Source organism: Aegilops tauschii, chromosome 4 (assembly GCF_002575655.3).
Source record: "Aegilops tauschii subsp. strangulata cultivar AL8/78 chromosome 4, Aet v6.0, whole genome shotgun sequence".
Classification (NCBI taxonomy): Eukaryota; Viridiplantae; Streptophyta; class Magnoliopsida; order Poales; family Poaceae; genus Aegilops; species Aegilops tauschii.
Genome location: NC_053038.3, coordinates 11545532 through 11571588, shown reverse-complemented (window position 1 = coordinate 11571588; position 26057 = coordinate 11545532). Strand labels below are relative to the sequence as shown.

The window sequence follows — 26057 nt, the reverse complement described above, 5'->3', positions numbered from 1 at the left end:
TGATGATCGGACACGGCCTAGTTTGACTCGGATCATGTATCACTTAGATGACTAGAGGGATGTCTATCTGAGTGGGAGTTCAATAATCAGATGAACTTCATTATCATGAACATAGTCAAAAGGTCTTTGCAAATTATGTCATACGCTTTAGTTCTACTGTTTAAGATATGTTCCTAGAGAAAAAAAATTAGTTGAAAGTTGATAGTAGCAATTATGCGAACAGGGTCCGTAAACTGAGGATTGTCCTCATTGCTGCACGGAAGGCTTATGTCCTTAATGCACCGCTCGGTGTGCTGAACCTCAGCGTCGTCTGTAGATGTTGCGGAACATCTGACATACACGTTTTGATAACTACGTGATAGTTCAGTGCGTAATGCTAACGGTTTAGAATTGTGGCACCAAAGACGGTTTTGAAACGTCGCAGAACATATGAGATGTTCTGAAGACTGAAATTGGGATTTCAGACTAGTGCCCACGTCAAGAGGTATGAGACCTCTGACAAGTTTCTTAAGCCTGCAAACTAAGGGAGAAAAGCTCAATCGTTGAGCATGTGCTCAGATTGTCTGAGTATCACAATCGCTTGAATCGAATGGGAGTTAATCTCCCAGATGAGATAGTGATGGTTCTCCATAGTCACTGCCACCAAGCTAGTAGAGCTTCGTGATGAACTATAACATATCAGGGATAGTTATGATGATCCTTGAGCTATTCGCGATGTTTGACACCGTGAAAGTAGAAATCAAGAAGGAGCATCAATTGTTGATGGTTAGTAAAACCACTAGTTTAAGAAGGGCAAGGGCAAAAGGGACATGAAACAGCAAGTCATTTGCTGCTCTAGTAAAGAATCCCAAGGTTGAACCCAAACCCGAGACTAAGTGCTTCTGTAATGAGGGGAACGGTCACTGAAGCAGGACTACCCTAGATACTTGGTAGATGAGAAGGCAGGCAAGGTCGACACAAGTATATTGGATATACATTATATGAATGTGTACTTTACTAGTACTCCTAGCAGCACCAGGGTATTAGATACCGGTTCGGTTGCTAAGTGTTAGTAACTCGAAATAAAAGCTGCGGAATAAATGGAGACTGGATAAAGGTGAGATGACGATGTGTGTTGGAAGTGTTTCCAAGGTTGATGTGATCAAGCATCGCATGCTCCCTCTACCATCGAGATTTGGTGTTTGCGTTGAGCATGATTGGATTATCTTTATCGCAATACGGTTATTCATTTAAGGAGAATAATGGTTACTCTGTTTATTTGAATAATACCTTCAATGGTCTTGCACCTAAAATGAATCTCGATCGCAGTGATACACATGTTCGTGACAAAAGATATAAAATAGTAATGATAGTACCACATACTTGTGGCACTGCCATTTGAGTCATATTGGTATAGAACGCATGAAGAAGCTCCATGTAGATGGATTTTTGGACTCAGTCGTTTTTGAAAAGATTGAGACATGCGAACCATGTCTATTGGTATATATGCATGAAGAAACTCCATGCAGATGGATCGTTTGGACTCACTTGATTTTGAATCACTTGAGACATGCAAATCATACCACATGGGCAAGATGACTGAAAGGCCTCGTTTTCAGTAAGATGGAACAAGAGAGCAATTTATTGGAAGTAATACATTTTGATGTATGCAGTCCAATGAATGCTGAGGCATGCAGTGGATATCGTTATGTTCTTACTTCACAGATGATTTGAGTAGATGCGGAGAATATTTACTTGATGAAACACAAGTCTGAATTATTGAAAGGTTCAAGTAATTTCAGAGTGAAGTTGAAGATCGTCGTGACAAGAGGATAAAATGTCTGTGATATGATCATAGAGATGAGTATCTGAGTTACGAGTTTGGCACACAATTAAGACATTGTGGAAAGTGTTTCACAATTAATACCGCCTGGAACACCATAGTGTGATGGTGTGTCTGAACATCATAACTGCACCCTATTGGATATGGTGCATACCATGATGTTTCTTATCGAATTACCACTATCATTTATGGGTTAGGCATTAGAGACAACCGCATTCACTTTAAAAGGGGCACCACGCAATTCCGTTGAGACGACACCGTTTAGAGAAACCTAAGTTGTCGTTTCTTAAAAGTTTGGGGCTGCGACGCTTATGTGGAAAAGTTTCAGGCTGATAAGCTCGAACCCAAAGCGGATAAATGCATCTTCATAGAATACCCAAAACAGTTGGGTGTACCTCCTATTTCAGATCTGGAAGCAAAAGTAATTGCTTCTAGAGACGAGTCCTTTCTCGAGGAAAAGTTTCTCTCGAAAGAATTGAGTGGGAGGATGGTGGAGACTTGATAAGGTTATTGAACCGTCACTTCAACTAGTGTGTAGCAGGGCACAGGAAGTTGTTCCTGTGGCACCTACACCAATTGAAGTGGAAGCTTATGATGGTGATCATGAAACTTCGGATCAAGTCACTACCAAACCTCGTAGGACGACGAGGATGCGTAATACTTCAGAGTAGTACATGATCCTATCTTGGAAGTCATTTTGTTGGACAACGATGAACCTATGAGCTATGGAGAAGCGATGGTGGGCCCATATTCCGACAAATGGTTAGAAGCCATGAAATCCGAGATAAATGGATCTTTGAGAAGAAGACGGACGTGGACGGTGATGTTACCGTCTATGAAGCTCGACTTGTGGCAAAGAGTATTTCCACAAGTTCAAGGAGTTGACTACGATGAGATTTTCTCATCCGTAGCGATGCTTAAGTCCGTCGGAATCATGTTAGCATTAGCTGCATTTATGAAATCTGGCAGATGGATGTAAAAACAAGTTTCCTTACCAGTTTTCGTAAGGAAAGGTTGTATGTGATACAATCAGAAAGGTTTTGTCGATCCTAAGGATGCTAAAAGGTATGCTAGCTCCAGCGATCCTTCCATGGACTAGAGCAAGCATCTCGGAGTCAGAATATAAGCTTTGATGGAGCGATCAAAGTTTTTGGGTTTATACAAAGTTTGTTAGAAACTTGTATTTACAATAAAGTGAGTGGGAGCGCTACAACATTTCTGATAAGTATATGTGAATGACATATTGTTGATCCGAAATGATGTAAAATTTCTGGAAAGCATAAAGGGTTGTTTGAAAGGAGTTTTTCAAAGGAAGACCTGGATAAAGCTGCTTACATATTGGGCATCAAGATCTATAGAGATAGATCAAGACGCCTGATAATACTTTCAAAGAACGCACACCTTGACATGTTTTTGAAAGAGTTCAAAATAGATCAGCAAAGAAGGAGTTCTTGGCTGTGTTACAAGGTGTGAGTATTGAGTAAGACTCAAGACCTGACCACAGCAGAAGAGAGAGAAAGGACGAAGGTCGTCCCCTATGCTTCAGACATAGGCTCTATAGTATGCTATGCTGTGTACCGCACATGGAGTGTGCCTTGCCATGAGTTGGTCAAGGGGTACAATAGTGATCCGGGAATGGATCACATGACAGCGGTCGAATTTATCCTTAGTATCTAGTGGACTAAGGAATTTTCTCGATTATGGAGGTGAAAAGGAGTTCGTCGTAAAGGGTTACGTCGATGCGAACTTTGACACTAATCCGGATGACTCTGAGTAGTAAACCGGATTCGTATAGTAGAGCAATTATTTGAAATGGCTCCAAATAGCGCGTGGTAGCATCCACAAGATGACATAGATATTCGTAAAGCACACACGGATCTGAAAGGTTCAGACCCGTTGACTAATAACCTCTCTCACAAGCATAACATGATCAAACCAGAACTCATTGAGTGTTAATCACATAGTGATGTGAACTAGATTGTTGACTCTAGTAAACTCTTTGGATGTTGGTCACATGGTGATGTGACCTATGAGTGTTAATCACATGGTGATGTGAACTAGATTATTGACTCTAGTGCAAGTGGGAGACTGTTGGAAATATGCCCTAGAGGCAATAATAAATAGGTTATTATTATATTTCCTTGTTCATGATAATCGTTTATTATCCATGCTAGAATTGTATTGATAGGAAACTCAGATACATGTGTGGATACATAGACAACACCATGTCCCTAGTAAGCCTCTAGTTGACTAGCTCGTTGATCAATAGATGGTTACGGTTTCCTCACCATGGACATTGGATGTCGTTGATAACGGGATCACATCATTAGGAGAATGATGTGATGGACAAGACCCAATCCTAAGCCTAGCACAAGATCGTGTAGTTTGTTTGCTCAGAGCTTTTCTAATGTCAAGTATCATTTCCTTAGACCATGAGATTGTGCAACTCCCGGATACCGTAGGAATGCTTTGGGTGTACCAAACGTCACAACGTAACTGGGTGGCTATAAAGGTGCACTACAGGTATCTCCGAAAGTGTCTGTTGGGTTGGCACGAATCGAGACTGGGATTTGTCACTCCGTGTAAACGGAGAGGTATCTCTGGGCCCACTCGGTAGGACATCATCATAATGTGCACAATGTGACCAAGGAGTTGATCACGGGATGATGTGAGTTACGGAACGAGTAAAGAGACTTGCCGGTAACGAGATTGAACAAGGTATCGGGATACCGACGATCGAATCTCGGGCAAGTAACAAATCGATAGACAAAGGGAATTGTATACGGGATTGATTGAATCCTCAACATCGTGGTTCATCCGATGAGATCATCGAGGAGCATGTGGGAGCCAACATGGGTATCCAGATCCCGCTGTTGGTTATTGACCGGAGAGTCGTCTCGGTCATGTCCGCGTGTCTCCCGAACCCGTAGGGTCTACACACTTAAGGTTCGGTGACGCTAGGGTTGTAGAGATATTAGTATGCGGTAACCCGAAAGTTGTTCGGAGTCCCGGCTGAGATCCCGGACATCACGAGGAGTTCCGGAATGGTCCGGAGGTAAAGATTTATATATGGGAAGTCTTGTTTTGGTCGCCGGAAAAGTTTCGCACTTTATCGGTATTGTACCGGGAGTGCCGAAAGGGGTCCGGGGGTCCACCAAGGGGGTCCACCAGCCCCGGGGGGGCACATGGGCTGTAGGGGGTGCTCCTTGGCCTATATGGGCCAAGGGCACCAGCCCCAAGAGGCCCATGCGCCAAGAGATAAGAAAAACGGAGAGTCCTAAAGGGGGAAGGCACCTCCGAGGTGCCTTGGGGAGGAAGGACTCCTCCCTGGCCGCACCCTTCCTTGGAGGAAGGGACAAGGCTGCGCCCCCCCCCCCTCTCTCCCTTGGCCCTATATATAGTGGGGGGGAGGGAGGGCAGCAAGATCCTAGCCCCTGGCGCCTCCCTCTCCCTCCCGTGACACCTCTTCCTCCCTGCTTGCGCTTGGCGAAGCCCTGCCGGGATCCCGCTACTTCCACCACCACGCCGTCGTGCTGCTGGATCTCCATCAACCTCTCCTCCCCCCTTGCTGGATCAAGAAGGAGGAGACGTCGCTGCTCCGTACGTGTGTTGAACGCGGAGGTGCCGTCCGTTTGGCGCTAGGATCATCGGTGATTTGGATCACGACGAGTACGACTCCATCAACCCCGTTCTCTTGAACGCTTCCGCTCGCGATCTACAAGGGTATGTAGATGCACTCCCCTTCCCCTCGTTGCTAGATTACTCCATAGATTGATCTTGGTGATGCGTAGAAAATTTTGAATTTCTGCTACGTTAACCAACAATTTGATCCTGAGGTGATTGTGTGATGACCATGATGGTAAGTGATTCATGTGATGCTTACGATGTAACCCCGAACAAAGTAAGTGGATCATGTTAAGTATGTTGCATGCTAGTATCATCTTTGTGCATATCATGAGTAACCTTGCCAGCTCATTTCATGTGATGATAGATGTGTTATGTTCAACATGTTCATGCCATGCTCATTTGATGTTGTTCTAATGATATCATGCTCATCATTGTTTAACCTGTAAATGTCATGCTGTTGTTTGTCTTGCTTGCTTTTGGTTGATGTGAGCTTGCAAGTACATTCAATGTACTGACGTGGCGTGTCATGCCAGATTGCAGGTGATGCCGTGATTGATTGCTTGTCGAGGTTACCGTTCGTGCTATTTAGATCGTGTCCCAGCCAGAGTCCCTGCGGAGTGGAGTCCATTGATATCGTCGTTGTTCCGCTGCTAGAAGATATTTCGCTGCTTCGAGTTGTTCTACTGCTTGCATAGAGCAACCGAGGCAGACGTAGTGTCGCCGTGCCGATGTAATTCCCTTGTATCCATATAGATTGTAATAAAGAGCTGATTTGTTCTACGCCAAGCAGTGTCGTATTCCAGAAGACTTCTCCTCGATCTCTGGGCTAGAATACGGGGCGTTCTGGTCTCTCTGAGCCGGGGTGCTGCAAAAAAGTTCACGTATTTCAAAATATGTATGTCACATTTTAAGAAAAAAATTATACAATGTTCAAATATATTTGCGTAGTATAAATAACAGTATCGTACCATTCAAGAAAGTGTACATGACATTTCAAAGAACTATTCTCACGTTTCTAAAAAGATGTTCGGGTTCTTTTCTAAAAAAATGCTTATACAATGTAAAAGATGTTTGAGTGGTTTAACAAAAATGTTTTGTGCCAATTCAAAAAAGTTCAACGTGTATTTGCAAAATGGTAACATTTATCGAACAAACATTCAAAGCACGAACGGAGCAGCAACCCTGGGCCAAAACTTATAATTTGCATACAAAATATACACTTTGAGTTTTTTATAGTCAAATAGCATAAACATTGTGTAAACCATATATAGAAAAATTTATGAATATCCAAGAACTTTCAACATATTATGCGGTTTACAACCTTATGTCCTAGCAAACAATGGCAAAATTAACTTTGGAGCGGTCCTTCTGGGTTGCTTCATACATAACTTATGTAGTTACCTACAGATCAACACGTCTGTCCCAAAAAAAACCTACAGATCAACACGTGATTTGGGTTGCCACTCTAATTAGAGAGAGATAAGGAGTGTAAATTGTGTGAAATCTAAAAATGTATGAGCGTAAACCGCATGAAACCAGGAAACATAAGAGTGCAAACCACATGAAAGTAGAAAACATCTCTTGCGACTAAGCTTATCTGGTTTGGTGTAACCTACAGCCAAGGGGAAGCGGATCCTTTAACATCCTCAAGGGATGTCACGAAGCTACAGTGAAATGCGTGTGTAAAACGAAGAAGGGATGTCAGGGGTTACTGTAGCAACTAATGTGCGGATTTACAGTAGCATGTATAAAAATAAATCAAAAATAATTTTATTGCACCATAATTTTGTTTGTATGTAATTTTTGTAAATATATACAATAGATTTGTAATTTGAAAATTAATTATAATCATTTTAGGCTTAACCATATGGATGTAAAGAAGGGATGTCACGGTTACTGTAGCTTACGTGACATCCCTTGAAGATGTTAGAGGATCCGGTTCGAATCCTCTAACATCCTCAAGGGATGTCACGAAGCTACAGTGAAATGCGTGTGTAAAGCGAAGAAGGGATGTCAGGGTTACTGTATTTATGGTGAGGAACTGGTTGACGTCTTGGCAAGAGTAGCCGGACTTCGCAAATCCGGCCCTCAAACGTCCGCGGACAAAGACCGATCACGTTTCAAATTTGCTCCTCTGCATCCGAGTTTCTCGTATTTCACCCCCTAAATCCCTACAAACCATGCAAAATAAACCTACGTACTACGACATCCTAGCTACAATTCATCATCGGAGATGTCCAAGACATTGGTGCGGGGCGTCGGGTGGACGGGCACGTAGGAGCGCTCTGCCTCCTCCTCCTCCTCCTCCGCGGCGTGCTCCGCCTCCATCTCTTGCCGACGGCGGCGTCGGGCCTTCGCATCAGACTCCGAGTGGGGGGAATCGAGGATGGCATGCTGCTTCGCCTGCATATCCGCGTTTCGAGCGTCCCCACATCCTCCTCCGGCTCCTCCTCCTCCAAGTCCTCCGAATCTACTGCATTCGGAGGTAGCCCCGCGGCGATCCGGGCTTTGCACATTTCCTGGATCTGCTCAAGGAGTTGCAGCCCGCGCTCCGATGTTAGATATGGGTGGCTCCTTACCCGGCGGAGTGGGGGCATGTCTACTAGTGGTGGCGTACGGGGAGTGGAAAGTGACGACGACGACGGACGGGAAAGGAAAATGTGGGCGGGTAGGGTTTCGGTGCCGGCGATCGGCTTAACTAACTGGGCTAGCCACTACGTAACCGATCGAAGCGTCACCGCGCGATGCCACCGATACGACGGAGGAGACAAGCTTCGACGTCAATCCAACGTGGTGGACGCGCCCAGGCACCCCCATATCCACCCCATAATTAAGTTGGATATGAGAGGCGCCAGTCAACCCGGGCGTTTGAGGAGCCCGTCTGGGGCGCATTTTCGTGACCAGGCCGTCCACCCGAGCGTGCCCGGGCGTTTGAGGCGGGCGTTTGAGGCGGAGGAATCCGTTCAGGATCCGATGGCTCTGGTTGGAATTTTCAGATTTCCACCAAAAATCGGTTTTCACATGATTCGTTGCCATTAACATTTGATAAACCAGACCAGCAAGGCCAGCCTAAGAACTCGCAGGTTTCAAGCATATGCCACCAGAAACTCGTATCATCAGAAGATTTTCAAATACCAAAAGGAAAAACATGTGCACAGTGAGATTATTGAAAGCTTTCATGGTACAAAGACTGAAAATCAACAGATACAAAGCATTTCAGGTATCTTGCCGAACAGGAAGTTTGTCAAAGTAACCACTCAGCAGATGAACCAACTGGGGCAGTTCAAGGATAAAAATGAACCAGAAGGGAATGCAATCACAGTCATTTTGAGGGAAATGAGTTCCTTATTGCTGCCCGCGTAGATCCGGTGCAACCACACTTCCTCGCGGTTGATGCCTGCGGGGAAACAAATTAAACGTCATGAAACCATCCGAGTTCTCAAGCGTGACGGAAATAAAACTTGGAGAGCACAAGTGGACAGATGCTTTTTAAGCAAAAAAAGCATATTGCCGACGCGCCGACTTGCAAACAATATGGATTAAGCAATATATTATTTGTCAGGCAGCGCAAACAGATATATGGACACTAGAACACGACTTCAAATGATTGAAAGATAACAATTCAATAGCGGACCTGGTCATGATATAATTTCTTGGAAAATGTGCATCTTCGAGGTTATTAGAACGTTCAAATGAGTTAAATCGGGCATGGAATGAACATGCAAAGCAGCGGCTGACAATCAGCTGGTACTCCCAAGTGCACAATCTTCTGTTTTTGCAGTATATACACTCAAACATGACTTCCCATGATAGAAAGATAGCAATTCAATAGCTAACCTGAGGTATAATTTCTGAGAAATGTGAATCTTTGAGGCTAGGCTACTGTAATGTTCAAATGATTTGAAGTGAGCAGTGAATGATCACGCAAGAAGTGACTGAAAATCATCTGGTATTTCCAAGGGTGCAACCTTCTGTTATTTGATTGTGTGGCAGCCATACTTGAGCTAAGGGTACAGGAAAAAGAACTACAAAATTTTATGATTATGTAGCAGTCGAAACTCATAAGGCCCTCAGAATAGACATTTTCTTCTAATCAATGGAATTGCTTCTTCATAGTAAAACAAGGAGAGTAAGTTCAAAGCACAAACTAACTAATCATCAAAAAGTAAGGAAGATGGCAAACTAATCATCAAAAAGTGGGTGTTACATATCAGCAACTCAATTCTCAAATCCAGGATCCACCTAGAGTAATAAGTTGGTAAATAGAACTATCTCTTACTCCCACTGTTCCTTAATAAATGTGACTTAGATATCGACAGTTTCAATACACACATTTAGCCATACATTTCCAGACAACAAGTCCAAATACTTATGTCTATATTGGTCAGCGTTTTCAAAACTCTGATTGTGCGCATTCTAAAAGGGCATATACTTAAGAATGGAGGGAGTAAGTTGTATCATACGCAAAATTATGTGTCTTATGAGTTTATGTTTCCACTATAGACAGCACAATAGCTACCTGATGTTCAATTTTGAAATTTTGAACAATGCTAAACTTGCGAAGCAGGTCATCTAATATCGATGTAGTTAGAAGAGCATTAAGGTCTCAACTATTGCCACTCAGAGCTTATGGTATCAATACTAACAAAGCCTAATGGATCATGTATGAACTAGAACCTTGACAACCAGCAAGTTGCTAAATTCAAGTGAACATACTTATTTGTCACCCGCTTTGGTTAACAGAAGACCTAACCTCCGCAAAAAAAAGTGATCTAAGGTAACAGAATAATGTCAAGTACATAGATAGATAGATAGATAGATAGATAGATAGAATCAAGTACATAGATAAAGTGATCTAAGCCAAGTACATAGATAGATAGAACCTACAAGTTTGAAGAAAGTATTATCTATCCATGATTCTCCAGAACAATGTCACCAACATTTGCATGATTACTCAAGAGTGCTCTAGTACACCCAGACTGTTAGAACATCTCAATGAGTGCAGTTTCCATGTGAGACAGAAATGATCCAGTAGCCCAGTCAGGCAATTGCATAACAAAAACGAATTAAGGCTGATGAATTCAACAAAATCAAAATAGCCCAACGAAAAGCGCACACTATCGCAAGGCGGCATACTTTGAATGTTCAAGCATGCATACCGGCCTTCTCACCACTCACGAAACAAACATTAAACAGGATGGGAGATCCAGACAGCAACACGAAACACACTATGTTAACAGAACGCCAGCGGCTGGGGAAACACAGAGCCCAACTCATCAAAACTTGAAACAAAATCCCACTAAAAGCTTCTCCAACCAGCGGACCAAAGTAATGTACTAGCATCTCAGCCCAATAAAACCCTCTCGTAGAAGTATTCTAACAATGTTTTCGGTAATATTCACAATGGATAACTGGTGGAGAAAAGGCGATTCAGTACAGCTTCGCAAAATCAACTAAATGGTAAGCCATATGAACTGCTCCGTCCTTCACCCAGCAGCACCCAAAATCTGGCATACTAATAACTTATACAATACAGTACCAAACTATGCAGCCCAAACTAAACATCACCTAGCTAGAGCCTAACCTACGGCCAAAGAACATCGAATTCTCCACGGATCCCCGCATTCGAATCCGCCTGCGCTATCAATCGAATCCCTAGGCAGGCGGAGACGACCGCGGGCACGGCAACATGGACGGCAGGAACAACAGGCGTGTACGTAGATCTGGCTGGAGGGGAGGGGAGGTGACGCACCGGATTCGGTTCTCAGGAGGAGGAGGGCGGGGCGGGGCCGGCGTGGCGGGCGAGGAGGTCGTCGTAGGGGTCGCGGCGGCCGGCGGCCTGGCTGATCTGGGGGTCCCAGGAGAGCTGGGAGTTGAAGCGGTCGAAGGTCCAGAAGCCGTAGGGGCGGAGCGGGAGCGCCCAGGCCGCCTTGGTGCGCTCGCACCGCTCCTTCATCCGGTAGACGTGCGCCCGCTGCGCCTCGTCGCGCTGCTCCGGGTCCTCCATCAGCCGCAGGATCAGGTTCTCCGCGAACTCCATGATGAATCCCATGGCGGCCGAGGCTCCTCTCGCTCTCTCTCTCTCTCTCTCTCTCTCTCTCTTTCTCTCGCGAGGGGGGTCGATCTGAGGAAATGTCTTCTTCCTCCGGCCCGGTCGGCGTCTCGTGGTTAGGGATGGTGGGTGGGTGGATGGCCGGCGGCGATGTCAACGTGGATTTGCAGATGATGACCGGCCCGGCCCAACAATTTTGGGCCGGACGGTGATATACCGAGCGGTCGGAAGCTAGCCTAGTCCGCTCATTTTCAGTTCTGTTTAACTGAAGAAAAAGTCCTCCTCAAAAAAAACCGAAGAAAAAATACCCCTAAAAAACCGAAGAAAAAGTACCCCTAAAAAACTGAATAATAAGTTTTTTTTCTCTGGAGACTGAAAAAAGTTTATGCTTGAAACGAAGAAAAAGTGAGAATCGTTTTTTGTGTGTGTGTTCTAGAAAAAAATGTACTAATCTGAGTGTTGGACGAGTTTAGGGTGCAAAATGTTTTTACAAGGGAAAATTTAGGGTTCAAAAATGTAGCATGTGCACGTCTTATATTGTGGTACGGAGGGAGTAGTTCTTAACACTGCCCTAGAAATTCAAGATGGTAGGATTAGATCCAAAAATGTAACATTGGTGGTCACAGGCTCACAGCTGTGGGGAAAAGTTGGCTAGAAAACAAGTCTGAAAAGTGGGGTAAGATGTTAAAAAAGTGTGGCGCATCACAACTCTGACTACAACCAAACACTCGCCCAACTTGTATGTCTAACATTTGGCAAAGTGTGGCTGCAAATCAAACATGTCTTAGTGCTACATTAGCTTGTACTATAAGGTTAGTTTGTACACCAGGAAAGACCTCAGGCCTACTTCTGCTACAACTGCAGTACATCATATTTCTGCTGGAAGGAAGAAGCCTTCAATCTAATCTCATGACCATCTGCGGAGCTCACATGGGTGTAGATAAGCATGTACATTCAAGCTGCACCGGCATTGCCTTGACCGCCATCCGGAGCACTTTCCATTGTCCTAGATGAGCTGCTGCGTGAGAGTTGGGATGCCACGGCGCTGGGTTTCTGTGCCTCGGTGGCAATCAGCGATGCGCTGCCCTCTGCTTCTTGGTGGAGAGGAACAGTGGCCGCAACTGGAGCAGAGGCATTTGCTTCTTGAGCTTCACTGGACACGGTTTGCGCACTCTTTTCTTTAGATGTAACTGTGAACAACAAACAACACATATCAAGGTAAAGAAGAGGGAAGGTAGCTATCCTATCGTCCAGATGTCAGGAGTTGCGTGGAATACCATGAGAAGAAACAGAGCTGTGCGGTGCTGGAGGCGTGACTTGTGACGAAGCTGCCGCCGTTAGGGTTCCTCTTTTATTTCTTGCCTGCAGAAGGAATGAAATGATGTGAAGGATGAAACGCTGCACAGCAAGTACTCCCGTGATAAGCAGTGCGGGACGTACCTTCATCTCATCGCAGTACTTCACGACGGCGGATATGTTGCAATATCGACCGTGAACTAATGTATATACCCACAGAAGGAGCTTCCTTGGGATGCTTAGGTCAAGGGTATCAACTATACCGGGGGCTTGCTGTAATAACCCTTCAACAGATGCCTGGGATGGGGTTACTGTGTAGAGATTAATACCTGAGGGAAATGTTCCACAAGAACTGTCCCGATAAAAGTTGTAAGTGCTCTTCATTACAGTAACTGCAGTCTCCATGTTATCTTCGGATGTCTGTCTGATCGGAATGTTTTTAATTCTAGCGAGTGTCTCAAACCAATTCATGTCAAGACCTTTGAATTGAGTAGGCCCATCAGGGGATGAGATAAGGAGCTCATCAGGTTGCAGATCAACGTACAATAGAAGGCCATTGGATAATGGAACAGGCTGATTGTCTGTGTCCATAGATTCAGGCAGCGGGGTGATTGAGGCCAATTTGATGAGTATACACCGGCACCATGACAGAGAAGCATGCTTACAGATCTTCGCAAAGTTGCTATTTGTCAATTTAGGTGTCTTGAAACGCTTTCTTATCTTCTCGTTTAGTGCTTCAAGAACATCTACTCGGACATCGCTTTCGAGCAAATGGATATATTGGTGGATATAGCTGCCATAAGGAAGCACTAATAAAACAACTATCTAGCTTAAAGAATAGTTTATTGCACTCTGATTGAGTTACTTACCCGTAAAGATTGCTTTCTGACAACTCTGGACTGTTCACCTCTGGTATGGTGCTTATATCAGCCAACATGTTTGCATGGTCCATGAATACGCCAAACATTTTCTCAAGTAGTTGCTCAGTAGAAACATCACCACAAACTCGACGGATCTCAGGATCACGGATCGCTGCTGTTAAAACTTGAAGATACTTCCCGAGACCGACAGGAACAATATCACCCAAACATAGAGCAAACTACAAAAGAGAACAAATAGGTATTCTATATCCAGAAAAAAGGTACTCCCTCTGTAAAGAAATATAGGAGCGTTTAGATCACTACTTTAGTGTTCTAAATGCTCTTATATTTCTTTACGGAGGGAGTATGTATTAACATCATTATACTGATAATTAGGAGGTACCCTCTTATCGGTTCGCAGGTATGTGTATGCCCTCTCAAGAGTCCACAAATCCATGTTCTTCTCCAACAGGTCCAAGTATAGTATCATATACTTCCTGATGCATGTAATGAATTTTCGTGAACTTTCTGATAAACTGACCTCCAGATTCTTTCTGGATACACCGATATTCGGATTTTTCCTCCTGAAAGAAAGAACGGACAATAAGAATTCTTTGGGGGAACTATCAATATCAGAAGTTGTAAAAGTAAACTACATCAGTATGTAAGTTCACAACAACATTACACATGTAGCAAAAGAGGCTTTACCTTCCTTTTCTAACAGCACCATCAATTTCCCACATGTTCACTGTAAAGGAAGAGCGAGTGGATTTGAAACAAAATGAGAGCTCTTCCTTAGCCCGCTCCAGGTCCCCTGCTTCACCCCTTCTATAAAATCCTTGAGCAAGCTTGTACCTTGCCTTGTGGAAATGCTTTAACTCCCCTTCCACACAAGTACCAAGGGCATGCAGACAGTCATCATAAAGGATGTGCCATGCTTTATCAAGTAAGTCAGGCTTAACTAACTTATTTCCCTCCGCATCATCCAGAGCATTATCATTCTGTTCAGAGGACCCCAGCATGCTCAAGACATTTTCCTTAGTCGACTGGTTGTATGTGTAATCAGCAACTACCTACAAACCACACAATCCACAAAGTTAATATTTAATTACCTATTACTCCCACCGTTTCTAAATATTTGTCTTTTTAGAGATTTCAACAACTGACTACATACGGAGCAAAATGAGTGAATCTACACTCTAAAATATGTCTATATACATCCGTATGTGGTAGTCCATTTGAAATCTCTAAAAATACAAATATTTAGGAACGGAGGGAGTACTAAACTACTATGACACAGATAAAACCATAACTACCAACAAGGATGCGTCTCTGATTGGAAATCCAGAATGACGAAGGTCTCATAAAGTATTTTGACATTACAAGATTTTAATATTTAAGATTCTAATTCACAGTTTGGTGTTATATATAATATTTAAAATTGAGCTCTTGGTGCCAGACAAGTTGCCCAATAGCCAAAGAGCTCAAAGATCCTGAGCTGACTTGGGCTCACTTGTCGGTGGCTCAGTTCGCAAGAACGAGCTGAGCCGAGCACTGCTTTGTCTTTTCACTCGTTGTCTTAATGAGCCAAGCTGGTTCATCAGCAGCTCATTAGCTCGTTTCATGTGTAATATAGCCCGAACCACATCTAGTCTATCCTATAGAACATAAGGCCACACTTGTTTAGTTGGTATTTTGACATCACATATGTCGGGGGGTTTTATCTATGAGAAACTTGGTTGGTGGTTGTTGAACTTAGTGAAACTATTACTTGCGTTGTTCTAGAACTTTAATTATTTATATGGCCTGTATGGAACCATTATTTATTACTCCCTCCGTCCGGAAATACTTGTCATCAAAATGGATAAAAAGATATGTATCTAGAACTAAAATACGTCTAGATACATCCCCTTTTATCAATTTTGATTTTCTGGACGGAGGGAGTATATATAAGAATGCCTGATAGAACTGCTGCCTAGCATAGCCCCTAAAATCCGGTGACCAAATGTAACCGCCTGAGCTATCAAGATGCCAGATCTTGTCCAAGATACAGTTATAAATGTACTTCACTAATGTGCTAAATTAACCTTTTTAAAAGCGAAACCATCTGAAGAAACACAGACTCAGCCATTTGATTATCAACATGAGCATGGCTTCACTGGTGGAACATTCCATACCATCACTCACAAATCAGTCAATATGCAAAAGCATATCCGGGTGAGGACAGGAGTATACTAAAACCATCAAATGAAGAGACTAAACTGCTGCCTAACATTTCTCTCCATTTGTTTAAAAATCAATTGACATATGTTATCTTAACAAACCTGTATCACATTAAGATTCTGTTTCCCTCGGGTATAAAGTAATTTCAAGCGTGATGCATGCATCCTGTAAACCGGGTCAACTGCAGTTGGATTCAATGTGATGGCTTTCTTGTAGTATGAAAATGCCTTAGCAGGTGATTGCCCCAGTTTCTCACACAGCTTTCCAAGGTAAAATGCATGGAGCCACTGAGACCTGCAAGATAAATAAGCATCATATCATTACATGTACGGCTCAGACTCTAGGAAGTGCTCATAGGGGTAGAGCTAGGGTGTGCATGCTACATTCATAGGGGTGAGTGTGTGTGCGTATTTGTGAGAGTCTATGTCTGTACTGTGTTTCCAAAAAACAGAAGATAAAAAGATGAGTACAGGTTTTGTGTGTCAGATTACAAGAGTTCAAAAGCCTTCTCAAATTGCTTCAGCGAATTTTGGCAGTTAATGTCCCATGTTGCATCCTTCACAGGCAATATAGATCTTTGATCATAAAAAGGTACCACATTTTGAACGCTGTCATAGTAAACTAGGGCCAACAATTCATGCATTTCAACCTGAAAAAAGGTGATTAGATGTCATTCCCAACACAAAGGCATCTCGCTGGTGAGTACCGGAAAAACAATAGACTGATGGATGCACCTGATCAGGAATAGTTTTAGCCAATATTAAACTCATCATCAGGCTGCGTCGACTATGTCTACGGCCTGCCTCAACCCTTTGAATTAAAGCTGTATTTGTTCGCCAATCCAAAATGCTTATATGCTTACTACCATCGTTCAGCAACAGGTCAACTTCCTGTGGAAGCATGACAAACACTGGTTATACAACAGCATTGACTATAATACAAGCCAAACTTCAGCCAATTCCTAACTAAGAATATTACCTCATCATATAAACTTGAAAGCCTTTGCCAGCTTTCAAACCGTAATGGGTTATACAACAGATCATACTTGAAAAGATTTGCACTTTGTTCAACAAATTCTCCTCCTTCCTTTTTCAACACAAAACCTGTGTACTTGTCGCTGGGACTTGTATCTTCAGCTTCTGTGATGTAGTGATACAGGCTTCCATAAACATCTGAGTAAGGCTCGGAGCTGCATGAATCAGTCACACAAAAAATAGTTGGTGTATATCCTCTACTAATTCTGTTTCAGTGCTTAAGGGAGTCTAGGTGCAATGTAAAACCTGTCAGCGGAAAGTTTCTTGAATGCTTCATAGCCTCTTTCACCTGGAAACAGTACATTCAGGACTGCTTCCCTGGATCCATGGGTATCATAAATTTCACAGAGTATCTTTTCACATGAATCAGGTCCGTCCAGGAAATTGTCAAGAGGGTTATTAACTAATATTTCAGAAGGTGGCTGCGGAAAATGTTTGCGTATCGCGCGCAGCACTCTCCGTAGTTTAACCAAACCAGTTTTCTGAAATAATAAATTAAGAACAGAAAATGCATTAATTCTCTATATTTAATGCTTCATACAATCAAAACTGAAACTAACAACTCATTATGAATTTACTCACAGATAGCTCTTTTGCATATGGTAGGACATACTGAAACACATCAGCACACTGTTCTTTTGTTTGATAGTCACCACGGCTTGCATTTTTATGTACGGCTAGATCATCTTCACTGCAAGAATCCGGGTTTATCTTCAAACCATATAAGCAGAAAAAAGCCTGGTCCAAGGCACTATCAATACTTGATTGCATTTCCTCCAACTCTGCATTGGCAGAGCATTTATCAGGATAAATACCAACAAAAGGCTACATTTATTTGTTTGTTAATATACTTTCACTGCAGCACCAAGAATTAAGGAGTAAGGACCGGTTCTATATGCTCACAGAGACAAAACTAGCCAGCATTGTCTGGCATTATACAACATCTGTAGTTCTCTACCACATAATAAATAGGAGACACAAATTATAAACATGGTCAGAGTAATCGAGGCCTACCCGATTCTTCCTCATCCTCAGAGTTATGCTTATCGTCACAAATAGAGCGGTCATCAGTTACACTGTCCTCTGCTCTGCCACTTTTTAGAAGTGAATCTCCTTCCATTCCATTTGGATCTATATAATAAGATAGAGAAGACCAGTGCAAGCAGTTAAGTAGTTAACTGACAAAGAAACATGTCCACCAGAATAAGTTTGCTAAGAAAAACCTACTAAGTTGAGATTTTAGCTTCACGTCTAGTGCCATGAGATGTTTGACTGCAAACTTGAGGAAAGTCCCTTCCTCCCCTTGACCGTCCCTTCCGGCACAGCAGAGCCCATACTCAGCAAGCAAATCATGGACTGCGACAATTAAGTCAACCTGCATAGGTGAACAAAAGTAAGTTGAACATCAAAAAAACAACACCATAAATCTTATCAGTAATATGAAGGAAACACATACCTGAGTTTTGACCGATATCGTTGGATCAAGATGCTGAAGTTTGCAAAACGCAATGGCTGCATCTACAAGGCAAGAACTCTCCAACTGGTCAGCCTCATCCGAGGTTCCAGAGCACGAGAGTTTTCTCCATACAATCATCTTGACAGCAGCACACATGATTGTAAGAAGCAATGATTGAATATTGCCAATGATATGAACTAGTGAACTCAAGCCCTCTTGCCCATCCTGCAAATAATAGCAAACAGTCAGTTTGGTGACACTGTTAGGATACATTAAATTACTGACTGATGTGGGGTGTCGTATTTTTACAGGGATAATCATGACATATTACTAAGTACATTGAAATAGTCATAAGTTACAACACACATAATACCATACACCATCCTAGCACACCTTTGATAAGCAACTTTACAATGTACTATGAGACAGCCAAAGGAGCAAACACATAGGAAGCGCAACATAAATCATCCTAGAATGAACAGCATAGCAAATTCCCCAGTCCCCATACCACCATAATAATGGTTAGATCCTATAATGAATAGCAGACAGCTCAGATGAACTTCTTGCATGCGCAAGAAATTAACCACCGAAATGCTTCAACATTCAAAATAACATTAACTTCCTATTATATCTAATTACAGAGCTTTAAAAATAGCAGGATAACATAATGGCATCAATATGACCATATGTGTAACTTTTTGCAGCTGCAGCCTGCAAGTCTGGAAAACTTGCCAATCTACTATGTCGTCCTGTAGTTTGACTACTAAGACAATATGGTAGTAAAAAAAGATAATAATGTGCGAAGTATATGTTTACAACAAACATGCTTATTTATTTTTCTCCATGGCGAATCTAGGTGTTTATAAATAAAACATATAATAAATGGCCAAAGTTAGACTAGCTGTCATAATTCATAAATGCACCAAATTTTAAATATTCCAACATCCCATCTATGCAGCCTACATAGAGCTATAATATTTACTCCCTCCGTCCCATAGTATATTGGATGTAATAAGATCTTATATTATGGGACGGAGGGAGTACCAAATATCCTTCAACATCAAGGCTACAAAAACTCTAAAGATTTAACAATGACTTCTCACTTATGCTCATCTTAAATAGTTAAAGGTATGCTTGGTCTGCAGCAAAAACATTGGCAAGCCAATATTTGGCAATACCAAAACCTGTCAATTTTCAGCAATTTTTGTAGAGATATGCAATGTAATTTGGTAGGCAATCAACAGATAACCATCTTTTTGGGCTTGCCATATTTTGGCATCAACCAAAATGCCCTAAATATTTCTGGCTAAGAGAACACTAACGTGCTGATATCTAGTACGCCCTCTGTCCCTAAATGACATTTTGGCAAAAAATGACTGGTACAGAGATTCATAGACAAATGAAGAGATGACTTACAGAAGTATCACATTGATCAATAACGTCTTTTGCTGTACTGACACTTCGTGATACGTCCTTGACTGCGTCCACAACACTGTCCAACCGATTTCTGTTCATTGCTTCCACAAAATCCGCATCACTTGAAATGTTTCCCTTGTGGGGAGTAATAGATCCAACCATGCCAGCTGCCACAGTTAGAACTTGTATTTTCCTTCGGTGAGAGTCAAGATAGATATTGACGTTCATTGGTTTAGCCCTTTCACATGCAGATATTAAGACATCCAAGGCACCCAACTCAAGTGAAATCACGTTCTCACTTTTGCTCGGCAAATCATATGCATTGCCACCATAGACATCATTGGTGGAAAGCAACAGTGGAGGAAGCAATTCCTTGAACTCTGTATGAGTTATGTTGTTGATATTTTCATCGTTCTTCCAAAGTAAATAATCGAGCTTGATCAAGTTAATTTCACGCAGAATCCTATCAGCTGTCAGAAACTTTACAAGCTTGCTGTGAGGTAGAGGGATAAACTCTCTACTGCTATTGGTTTTGCTGCTACTTCTTAGGAGTGACAGAGCAACATTGAACTCCTTATAAGCTTTTTCTTTGCACTCTTGTGCAAGGGACAGACAGCCACTCAGCCAGAAGAAGCGAATCCAGAACACATAATCAGTATTTGAAGAAGATGTTTCATCACAAAACATGTTACTGGAAATTGATCCGTTAGAGTTTGAACAGCTTTTGGACGTATCTGAAGCATTTCTCTCTGTTTTATCACTTGAACGTATTTCTGCCTTGCAGTTTTCCTTGTCCAAATCAAAGCTGGTAGAGTTCATTTTCTCAACAGATAATGGCAATTCCATAGCTACTGATTCGATGACCTTACAAAGATGGTAAGAAGAATCAGATAGTTCTGAGGATGTTGATGGGCTTCCAGAACATATAGCTCGATCATAGTATAGTTCAGCAAGAAATAAACTGCACAGCGCAGATCTATCTTGCGCCCAGCCTCTAGTAAGTTTCTCTAGTTCAACAAAGTTAGCAAAGTAATCTTGAAAAGGTATGTCGATATGAGCAATCTCCTCCAATAACATAAAGCCAATATGACAAGGACCATTATTCTTGCATATCTTCAATAGAAATTGCTTAACATCGTCTGTCTCACGGTCGGACGTATATGTGGGAATTTCTGGATTAGAAATGTCAGCATTTCCAGAAGAATCAGTCTTATATGCAGTGCTTGCCCCCTTCAGGATAAATGAGTCTAGAAACTGAGTTATTGCATGAGATAAATCTTTGCCATTGGATTCATTTTCATCTTTTTCGGGTTTGCGACTCCGCAGCCTCTCAAGGCGTCTGCTTCGCCTTTCATGAGGATGTTCTCTGTCTGAATTAACATCTTTCTCTTTAACTGTAGGTGTGCCATCATGCGATTGTAAACTTTCACCATCCCGGTACAAAACATTTTCACTTTCACCAGCAGATTCCATAGGTTTGGATGTACCTATAGATAAGACGACATCCACTGTGTTATAACCAAGCCCCTTGACAGTCCCCTCAGTGTCTGAACATCTAGTCTCAGTATTTGCACAATGATTTTCATCAGCTTTCACATTTTTTGCAGTTAAGAGACTTATGATGCCATCTAAAACCGATGTCCATTTGGCTTCAACAAGTTGCAATGTTGCACCCCGTTTACTCCTCTTCCTTGTTTCTTGGTTTAATACATTGTCTGCAGATTTTCTTTTATTGGAAAATTCAAGTTTGGCATGCTTGGGTTCAAGGATGTCGATACCCCGTGGTGCAAAAGGCACTGGTTCCACATCTTCAATGGTCTTCTTTACATGTAATGCACGATGATGTGATGGCCAATTCATAAGTATTAAACTTGCTACTGAAAGACAAGCGACTTCATCACGGATCGCTATAAGGATCTCCAAAAGTTTCTCCATGCAGTTCCCTGTATAAAGCAACCAAAACTGAATGAAAAAACAAAAAAAGGCATCACAAGTTTAAGATATGGTAGTTAAACTACTAGGTAGCTGATTAAATCAAAAGAAAAATGGAATGAGAAGGACATCATACAATTGTTTGGGCTGCATAGAAGCCCTTGCTCAAATGCCCATCTTGATATGCTCAGCAAACCCATTGTGCACGAGAGTGTTCCCAGATGATTCCATACAACTGAATCATTTGTATCAAGCTCCACAGCTTGTAGGTAACAGCGGAGAGCATTATCATAAAATTTCGATCCTTGTCGAAGGAAAACAGATGCAAGGTTTTTCAATGTCAAAAACCTGTGCAATTAAGGACGAAGGTCAGCATTTTGAACAGCAAATACTAATGCCGCACATTTCAAGTCAGTCAACCAATTCAAGATAAAGACAAAGACCGACCATTTACACACACAAAAAAAGACAAAGAAAAACTATGCAATGTGTTCTACGATAAACCTTCAGGTTTCAGCATGTTATGACATGCAAGCAGTGCATTATGATTTTATTATGACATGCATAGGATTAGCTGCTTACTAGAGCCGGCACACCATTCTGATTCATACTGATAGATTTGAAATAACTAGCATAATATCCGTGTAGTGAGACAGATTGAAAAAAATACTATAGAACTAAAGAAAATAGGAAATATGCCACTTGTGCCAGATCAAACTACGGATACAGACATACTTGCCCTCTTGTCAACAATATATGCTAGATCCAACATGTGGTGTAGACAATGGTGAATAGACCACTGCCACTAGTTGACATCTTTTATAGGGGTAAAGGTTAGTTTTTGCAATAACATTGTTTTGTGAATAGTGACCAGTTTTATCCAATTTTGCATGTAACATCCACATTATGTCCAGGAGTTTGACAGACACATAATCCTCTCAATGACGAATAAAAAAGTACATTTATAGCATGACCATTACAAAAAGGTGACAAAGAGAACCTTAGCTGCAGCAAATGCTGATCACTGCCAATGTTCTCAACCTGTTGAAATAAACAATTGTTGAAATGAACAATTTGCTGTTATGAAGGAAGAACATCTGAAATATTCTTAGTGAGATTGCCTGAATTTCGGATATTAGTGGATCCTTCAAAACATCCTCCAAAAGTTCACAAGCTTTTGTGTAGTCTTTTTCTTGCAACTTGAGGAGTCCCTCATGGTATTTATGCGAAAGTGCAGATTCCTGACAGCATTAAAAGGTTATTTCAATAATACAACATATTATGACAACAATATTAAGAGCTTCTAAAACTCAAAAGTCACTCTAGCCCCTTCTTAGTATCAAATATATTTTGACAGCCATATTAAGAGCTTCTACAACTCAAAAAACAGACTCTGGCCCTTTTTAGGCTGCGGTTGGCATTGAGGTGGATTATGATAATCCAGCTTATCAACCAGCTCATCCAACCATATTAAAAGCTTTTGATGTTTGTTTAACCAACTTACCTCTAGTTTCGTGGCTATTTTCCCACAGCAGATTATAAAACAAGCACAATGCAGCACAGTTCAGCAACTGCAAACTGAGCCTTGGTAGCAAATACAAGGCTATGTGCATATATATAACCACAAGGAAGTCCTCCTTTTGAATCAAACATGGCGTGTACACTGCATAACTCAGCATCAGGACTAGTTGCACTAAACCTGAAAGATCTAACTATAGTGTATTGCCCTCCTGCGCCTGCAATCTTGACAATGCGAGCATTGGAGTCTTATGTAGTTTCATCTACCACGCCGCGCTTAATTGAATCACATAAAACCCCAATTAACCCATCACATTGCGCTCGGCGAAATCGAAAACCCTAACGTGGCCCGGGTCACGAGCTACACAACGAGCCCACTGGAAATTCAGGCATTAGGAGCGTGGCACGCTCGGAGAGAGACGGGCGGGAGGAAGGGCGGGGAGAGGAGTTCGTACCTGTGCTTCCTTGGTCGGCGCGAGCGGCTCCCACTGGCCGACGGTGTCGCTCTCGTTGATGGCCGCGATGGAGAACTGCGGAGGCGCGGGAGGAGGGGCGGGGTGAGAAGCAAATTAATCAGACAAGGGGGGCGAGGGGGCGCAATACGAGAGTCGAGGAGCTCACCATGGCCGGCGGCGTGGAGGAGGAGGCCGCACGGGGACCGGCGGCGACGAGGGTCCCGGCAGCGAGCGGTGGTCGCCGCCGGGGAAGTGCGTCCCGGGAATAATTACGGCTTCGCCTTTGCCAGGGTTTTTTCCCCTCGATTGAGGTATGGGTTTCGTGGGCTGGGGCCGGGCCTACAGCGTCATGAGTCCGGATGCGTTTGCGTGGGGGGTCGTGTTGGGGTGGGCTTGTGCCATATGTGTCGTCGGATACGAGATGAAGGGTTGAAATGAATAGTTGTGATCTTTTTCAGAGAAAATAAAAAGGGTCATATGCTACGCGTCGGCCAGTGGATCTTTTTAAAAGATCCGCCGTCTTACGAACCGTCGATTCTACGAGGCGAGCCATCCGTTCTTCTTCTCTAATTTTTTGCAACAATGTTCGTGTTGCAAAACATCCTCTTATCTAATTTTCTGTAACAACTAACAAGATCCATATTACAAAATATTTCCTTCTCTAAATTTCTGCAACAAGACCTCTACTGTAAAATCTTCTCTTCTCTAATTTTATGTAACAAGACCCATGTTACAAAACTTCATCTTCTCTATTTTTCTACAACAAGCCCCTTGTTGCAAAATCTCTTCTTCCCTATTTTTCTACAACAAGGCCCTTGTTGCAAAACCTCCATTGCAACATGACCAAACATCGCCATCATCTTCTATGTATTCCTGCAACAAGACTGTTGTTGCGAAAACTTGCAAGAACGCCGACGGCTGCAACGAAGAGAGCACCCCGTGGTCTCTGCAGCACCCCCGTTTTTGCAGCAGATGAAGGATGTCGGTGGCCGCCACCGATGTGATGGGGTTGGAGCAGCGTGCTTGTTTGAGAAGAGATTGGGGATGATATCCATGGAAAGAGGCAGGGGGTGGAGAGATAGAGGTAGGGGATGGGAGAGTCAACGGAATAATGTGTGGCTGTTGGAATAAGGATAGAGAAGAACGGTTGATGTGCCCGACGTGGGACGCGTGGCAAGCGGGGAAGGCAGTGGACATGAGTGAGCAATCCGCCGACTGGTCTATAATGTTTCCCAAAAGAAAAAGGCTCTGGCTTTTCTTTTAAAATTAGCAGGAGAGTTGCTAAGCTTATATTTTGCAAGAACTGAATCGGCAGAGATTAATGATTCTGTGCCGCCGAAACACTAAGAGACATGAAGCTATGAAATATTATTACTGTATCCTAACATTTATGTTGTTAAGTTAGCAACTTAACGGACTTTTAAAATAAAATAAAAAATATTTCTAATGAGATAACATCTCAGGTCAGACTATCAGATTAATATTTTGTGTTCCTTTTTATTCATTTTCATGGATGTATCTCCATAAAGTATCGTACCATTGTAGAGTTTTTAAGAAAAATGCTTTAGTATTTACGAATATACAACACACCAACCAATACTTGTATGTACTTATTGTCTTCTTCAATCGATATTTTCACTCTTTAATCTAATTTAACGATCAATATCTACCGCCAATTCCAGACAGTTTTCCATACCACATACCACGTGAATAAGATGGCATGAGTTTTGTCTAAGATGCATGAAGTGGATAATTAATATGACCTGACAGAAATGTATAACATGCATGACTTGTTGAGGTGTGAGAGTGCATGTTGTAATAATTAAAGGTAGTCCATGTGAAAGAACATGCGGTGCCTCCATGTTTGGTTTTGGTAATTGATGACAATCTCTATGGACTAATGGTTGCCTTGAGTTATATTTGAAGGGTTTGTCCATAGGCTTTTCTTGGAGTCCATTTTTTGGTTTCAAGGAGAGTTTGTGATGACCAAGGTGCTATTAAGGAATTATCCAAAGATTGGTCTTACATTATCCAAATGAATAGAGTTGGAAAGATTCAAGGTTGATCAAGACTAAGTACAGAGAGTGCTTCAAGTTGATCAACACACAAAGCGTAGAAGATGTACCGAGAGCATTGTATGTGGGATCAAGCGATCCCATGGTATGGTAAGCGATCCCATGGTATGGTAAGCATTGTTAGTTACGCTTTGTGTACTAACCCATGGTCTTTGTGAGAGTTCTATGTGGGGTTATGTTATCTTCCATGGGCTTGCGTCAAGAGGAAGATCACATACAACCCATGGAGGATGACATCATTGTGGTGTGCAAGTTCAAGTGATGCATCACGAAGAGATCAGGTGCTTGAAG

At 42.4% G+C, this 26057-nt stretch overlaps 2 protein-coding genes across 2 annotated transcripts; both read right to left on the bottom strand.

The window, feature by feature from the left end:
* Positions 1-8581: 8581 nt before the first annotated feature.
* Positions 8582-11591, bottom strand: LOC109745570 (uncharacterized). The gene is made up of 2 exons (XM_020304695.4): positions 11202-11591; positions 8582-8846 (listed from the first exon to the last, which is right to left on the bottom strand). The coding sequence occupies exon 1, from the start codon at positions 11499-11501 to the stop codon at positions 11214-11216; it is 288 nt and encodes a 95-aa protein (XP_020160284.1). The 5' UTR covers positions 11502-11591; the 3' UTR covers positions 8582-8846; positions 11202-11213.
* Positions 11592-12153: 562 nt separating this feature from the next.
* Positions 12154-24056, bottom strand: LOC109745572 (calcineurin-binding protein 1). The gene is made up of 21 exons (XM_020304697.4): positions 23858-24056; positions 23692-23766; positions 22840-22959; positions 22719-22759; positions 21855-22066; positions 19787-21729; positions 18371-18595; positions 18142-18289; positions 17929-18045; positions 17497-17696; positions 17161-17396; positions 16859-17069; positions 16615-16770; positions 16372-16529; positions 15982-16174; positions 14366-14730; positions 14061-14241; positions 13667-13896; positions 12942-13590; positions 12779-12863; positions 12154-12691 (listed from the first exon to the last, which is right to left on the bottom strand). Exons 1-21 carry the CDS (start codon positions 23858-23860, stop codon positions 12456-12458), a joined length of 5784 nt encoding a protein of 1927 aa, XP_020160286.1. The 5' UTR covers positions 23861-24056; the 3' UTR covers positions 12154-12455.
* Positions 24057-26057: the final 2001 nt, after the last annotated feature.

Excerpts from the sequence above, each read along its gene's own strand:
- LOC109745570 (XM_020304695.4), bottom strand. The coding sequence starts at position 11,501 with ATGGGATTCATCATGGAGTTCGCGGAGAACCTGATCCTGCGGCTGATG.
- LOC109745572 (XM_020304697.4), bottom strand. Across the intron at positions 22,960-23,691 it reads CGCCGACCAAGGAAGCACAG|GAATCTGCACTTTCGCATAA; the intron begins GTACGAACTCCT and ends TAATGCTGTCAG. Across the intron at positions 17,070-17,160 it reads AAGAAACTTTCCGCTGACAG|CTCCGAGCCTTACTCAGATG; the intron begins GTTTTACATTGC and ends TGATTCATGCAG.